Source organism: Asparagus officinalis, chromosome 1, assembly GCF_001876935.1.
Source record: "Asparagus officinalis chromosome 1, Aspof.V1, whole genome shotgun sequence".
NCBI classification, from domain to species: domain Eukaryota; kingdom Viridiplantae; phylum Streptophyta; class Magnoliopsida; order Asparagales; family Asparagaceae; genus Asparagus; species Asparagus officinalis.
In genome coordinates this window covers 126,269,400-126,275,090 of record NC_033794.1, presented here as the reverse complement: position 1 = coordinate 126,275,090, position 5,691 = coordinate 126,269,400, and the positions used below count along the sequence as shown (strand labels likewise).

General features: G+C 37.8%; 1 protein-coding gene across 1 annotated transcript; it reads right to left on the bottom strand.

The window, feature by feature from the left end:
* On the bottom strand, positions 1,820 to 5,285 carry LOC109835065 (zinc finger protein WIP2-like). Its single transcript, XM_020403084.1, is given in 4 exon segments — positions 1,820 to 2,482; positions 4,384 to 4,607; positions 4,610 to 4,764; positions 4,766 to 5,285. Coding segments are annotated over 4 exon segments (1,050 nt in total). The 5' UTR covers positions 4,996 to 5,285; the 3' UTR covers positions 1,820 to 2,041.

Below are 5,691 nucleotides of genomic sequence, written 5' to 3'. Positions count from 1 at the left end.
GACAAAGTCTGTTTAAGCAAGAAACAAGGAGGTCTTGGCATCTATTCTGCTCCTATATGGAATATGGCTTCTATTCTTAGAATTCTGTGGCTCATTCATACAAACAAAGAAAATCTTTGGATCAAGTGGATTCATGGCACATATCTAAAGCACAATGACATTTGGAATGTTCAAACTAGGAACATGGATTCGTGGATGTGAAAAAATATACTGAAAGTCAGAGACAAAGCTCTGAGACTCTATGGAGGTGCTGACAACTTGATACAAATAATTCAAAGATGTACCAGAGATTCTAAAATCAAACTTTCTGTTCTATACTCTGCCCTATCCCCTGCTGCCCCTGAAGTGCCATGGTATAAATCTGTGTGGGAGACATCATGCTTGCCCAGACATTCTTTCGTTAGTTGGCTAGCAGCTCATGATCGCTTGCTCACACAAGACAGACTGATCAAAAGGAGTATTGTGAATGAAAACAACTGATGCTGGTGCACTGGCAATGAGAGCAGGAATCATCTCTTCTTCGATTGTCAATTTTCAAGGGAAGTTTGGATTCTGATCATGGACTGGTTACAATTCAGTTGGAGGTCCTGTAATTGGGATCTGATTATGAACTGGTTCTGTTTAAGATTGAGGGGGAATGGTTTTAAACAAAAAGTTAAAAAAATAGCTCTCACTGCAACAGTCTATAGCATCTGGTGTGAAAGGAACACTAGAATCTTCAAGCAAGAAGTGAAGTCTGGTGACAAATTGTTCAAGGAGATCAAACTCATCATTCTAACTACTATATACTCAATGGATCTTTCTCGACAGGTGATAAGGAATGGATCTGTACTTTGTAACTACTTGAGGTTGTAAGTTGTTAGCTATTAGTGTATTCTCAGTTTTCTAACTGAGCAGTGATGTACTGAAATTTTCATATTTGGAAGATGAATGAAATTTTCATTGACCAAAAAAAAAGATAAAAGGATGTATCTGATACTGATGATGTCAAAACGTTCAATATTGGTTAATGGAATATTATAAGTTTTCATCAAACAAAAAAATAAAACATAAAACAAAAGGATGATGGCAAATTTCCTTTAAAAAAACTATGTATAACAATTCTTAGAGCGCGAATTTTTTTTCAAACAAATATTAATTAGTGGAATTTCTTAGAAAACTTAATATTTTTTTTGGTCAATGAGCAAAGCTTTTCAATCACCAATTGGAATTATGTGCAATTATTTCTCAAGATTTGGCCCATTTAATATCTGTCAGTTATGATTCTCACAAATAAAATCTACTACAGAAATAGTCATACTGCATATTATAAGGTGTAAAAAATGTCATTAATTTACTTTCTTGTAAAGAAAAAAGTAGTAGATATACAAAAATAATACATATATACCAAACACAAGCTTTTCTTAATGTTGTTCCTAGAGAACCCTTTCATTAATTGCACCAAAACTCTGAAGTTATCATGAAGGTCTAGGGTTATACTTTTATATTCTAACAATGTCTTTGAAAGATTTAGCATTCTTTTTATGGGTTGAAACCTAGGTTGCTTTAATACCATCTTAAAGAACCATGTTGCTACACCAAAGCTCTTAAGTTGTGATAATAATTGAGGGTTATAGTTTTTGACTCTCAAGTTTTATTTTTTGCCAACTCCACATGAAGGCTTACATGTGGGTTGTTTTATATATATATATATATATGAGAGAGAGAGAGAGAGAGAGAGAGAGAGAGAGAGAGAGAGAGAGAGAGATTTCTCAACAACCAACTTGCATGTTCAAATGCATGCAGAGCTTAAATTCCAAATAGAAAGTTTTAGACAACGTTTAAGTTCTAGCAACCAAGTTCTCTTCACTGGCTCACACCATTATTCTTCTATGTACTCCGACCTCACCCATGACATTAACAAAAGGTGAAGGTCATATACGAGAGATAATGCCTACATTAATTGATGTATTTCCCCACTCTAGCTAACTTCTTAACAACCAAATACAAAAAAATAAAAAGAAAAAAAAGAGTTAATTAAATTCACCAATTCACCTTTTCATCACTGAGATGCTTCGCAATCTTGCTCAATCTCCGATGACGGATCCTCCTCCTCCTCCTCCAAGCAATCAGTCTCATGCACGGCATGCCCGTGCCCAAAAGCCTTAACATGATCCTTCAAGCTCCTCTTATGCTTGAAATCAGACCCGCAAATGCAATACCAACGCTTCCCGCAGTTCTTCTCATGAGTCCTCCAGTCTCCCCTCACCGCAAACGCCTTCCCACATTTCCTACACATGAAGGGTTTTATCCCATGCTTCCTCTTGTAGTGAGTTTGGAGAGTCCTGAAGTCCTTCAACGGCTTCGATCTTGGATGGTCTATGTTGTTCCTGCACCCCGGGGCACAGCAGTAGCACGGAAGTCGAAGCATCGCTGTTGGCTGGATGCCTCGGAGGGACTCTGGGCCCTTTCTGTACTGTGATCCATGCCCCCACATATGCATCTGTCTCATAACATGTTGGAGAAAATTAACACTAATTAGACAATATTATATATACAAAGGTACGTATTTAATTAAGGGCATAACAAAGATGTTTCATGTGTGTGTGTGTCGAGTAAACGAGGACCGTTTTGATTAATGTGTTGCTAAAACACATCCAGGGGAGGAGTTATGATTATATTAACTATAAATTATAGTGGTGTTGATGTATGTCACATCAGCAATGCATCGGTCAAGAATATAATGGACATAATAACAATCCAATATTATGCGTATATGATTTTCTTTCTTCTCCAGAAAAAAAGTCCTCTAGTCAAACAAAAGGATCTGGATGCAAACTACAGATGTGTATAGGACCATGAAAGGATTTGGAATTTGTAAATGACTTGATATCTATATACAAGCACACAAGGAAATTAATATTTAGACACATCCAATATCACATTGGTATTAATGGACAATGGTTTTAGAAAATTGGCTTTATTGTTTTGAGAATTATAAGTGATGATATTGACCTCAGTCTTTTATTATTGAAGTTTTAATGAAATAACTTCACATACAAGAGAGTAAATTTTGCAATCTAACAAAAGTCAGGATATAAACTACAGACGGATATAAAACGTTAATTAAACATGAAAGGATTTGGAATTTCGTAAAGATTATATATCTCTTTATAAGAGCATGAGATTTAATTTCTACACATAGTCATATTGACAAGAAAATATCAAGTGATTGTGATGACATTACATAATCTACTTATATGGTTCTTAAAAAGGAAGTTTAAAGTATTTAAAGAAATTAAGGTTTATGAGTTGTTTTTGCTTTGAATATTAGGCATATTAGGGTTAGCAAGAATATCTTACTAAAGATATATCATACATTCAAGTAAAGAGGAGGGAAAATTATATAACTAGAAAGTAATTACTGAGGTTGCATGTTAGCATAGTATATATTCACATCTAACATTAGTCTGGAGATGGCATGCACAAGAATATCAAAAAGCCAACTAGAAACAGGAAGAGGAATTTTGAAATAAGTGTATATATGTATTTGAAGTTGCGAGAGAGAAATGTTCATTGTTAAAAGGTATATATATAACTTGGATTTTTACTACAGAGAGAGAGAGAGAGAGAGAGAGAGAGAGAGAGAGAGAGAGAGAGAGAGAGAGATCCCATAGTGAGTTTCTTGGGAGAAACAACCCACATGTAAGCCTTCATGTGGAGTCGGTGGTTTCTGCGTCAGAAGTGCAATTTTTCAGTGAGTGCAGAAAATCAATTTTAGTTTTCTTCTTCTTCTTCTCCTCCTCCTCCCCCTCCTCCTCTTTCTTTAAAGACCATCTCTGCGCTACCCCAGAAAGATGTCAAGAACTGATAAATACTTTTCGGTAGCAAATATTTCTCACAATAAATCCCCCCAAACCCCTCATATATATAGTTTTAAAAAGTAGCTAGCTAGCCATAAAGAACATTGCCCATGTCCATTTCAATCACATAAAAAGAAGAGCTACTCCTGATTAAATCTCATCACCCCTATCCATATATATGTATCTGAACTCACTTATTTATTGGAAAAGCGACCCTTTGAGTTTTGACTCATTTACCATGCAAAAAGTAACAAAACTATCAACTTAGACGACTAAACAATTAGCGTATATATAACTAACTAACTAATCAATTAATTATTGTCATGAAACTGCATGACCTAGCTAGCTAGCTATACCCCCCCCCCTAACTTATTTATTTATTATTTATTGGAAAGAAACCCTTTAGAGACTCATTTAATTAGTTTAACATGCAAATTAAAAAGGAAGAAAGTAAGGCATGCATAAACAATTAATTAGTCCAACTGAAGAGGAAACAATTAATTAGACCCCATAATATATATTAATCAAAATTAGAAATGACCTGCATGTTGTTGTATCTGTTGAAGGTCTTGAAGCACACATGACAAGAGAACTGGGTAGGACCAATGAGGATCTGAGAAGGAGTAGGGATCCAATACTGCCCCTTGTTGAGCTTTCCTATGGCACTCGTGGGGTACCCTAAAGAAACTGCAGCTCCGTCCTCCTCTTTGTCTCCTTGATCACCTCCGGCTGCTTCCTCCTCCTCCTCCTCCGCTTGCCCTGAGGGGACCCTGACTGATGAGCGGGGTCGGTCGACGAGCCAGGGTTTGGGAGGCCTATGTGGAGGGCGACTGTCACTGCTCCTGCACCCACATCACCGTCATCGTTTTGATCAGAGGTCTTCGATGAGCTGTCTTCATGGCGGTGGTGGTGGCGGTCATCGGCGGTTGTCTTGGTCATGCCTTGAGGGGCTCAAGGTAAGAAGAGGGAGGGCCTCTCTTAGGGGAGGGGAGGAGGGGGGTGGGGTTTGGAAGTTATGGGGAATATTGTTGTAGTTGTGGTTGAATTTGTGGGAGGGGGTGGGAAGAGGAGGAAGGGGGTTGGAGGGGAGATTATTAATATTAGGGTAGTAATTGAGGAGATCCTTGAAGAAATTGGTGTAGGGATCCCCCATGTTTGGAGGTTGAGTGGTTGTTGTGGAGAGGACTTTGTGCAAGTGATGAGGATGATGATCTCAAGCTATATACTTGTAAAATGGAGGAGTCCAAAAATATTCGGGAGTGAGAAATTTATTACAACAAAACAAATGGGCGGACGGAAGAGAGAGAGAGAGAGAGAGAGAGAGAGAGAGTGAGAGGGGAAAGTTAGGAGTAGAATAAAGGGGAGAATAGATGGAGGAGAAAAGATCACTTGAAGACTTGAATAAGCAAAACAGTGCTAAAAACCTAAACAAATTGAACCCTCACACCAACAACCAACACTGGGTAATATGTATAAAAGGAAGTTAGAAAAGAAAAAGGAAGTTAGCAGAAAAGAAAATTTCACCCAAACAGGTGCAATCAGGGTTGGGGGGTTTTTAGAGAGAGACGTAGAGATTCTGTTTTCGTATGCAATTCTTTTATTTAAAATGGTTGGGGGTCCAATCACCATGTATTTGCTTCTCTAACCATCACCTTGTGGATGCATGGCGGATCTACGTTCATACATGTATATTGACCTGCACCGGTCGACCGAGATACCGCTTCATCTTTATCGTTTTTCCGTGACAGGTGTCGTGTCTACCTTCACACTCAAGACATTGCTCTGATACCAACTGTTGGGATTTACATGGGAAAGCATATGACGAGCTAAATGACAAATCCTCACGAGA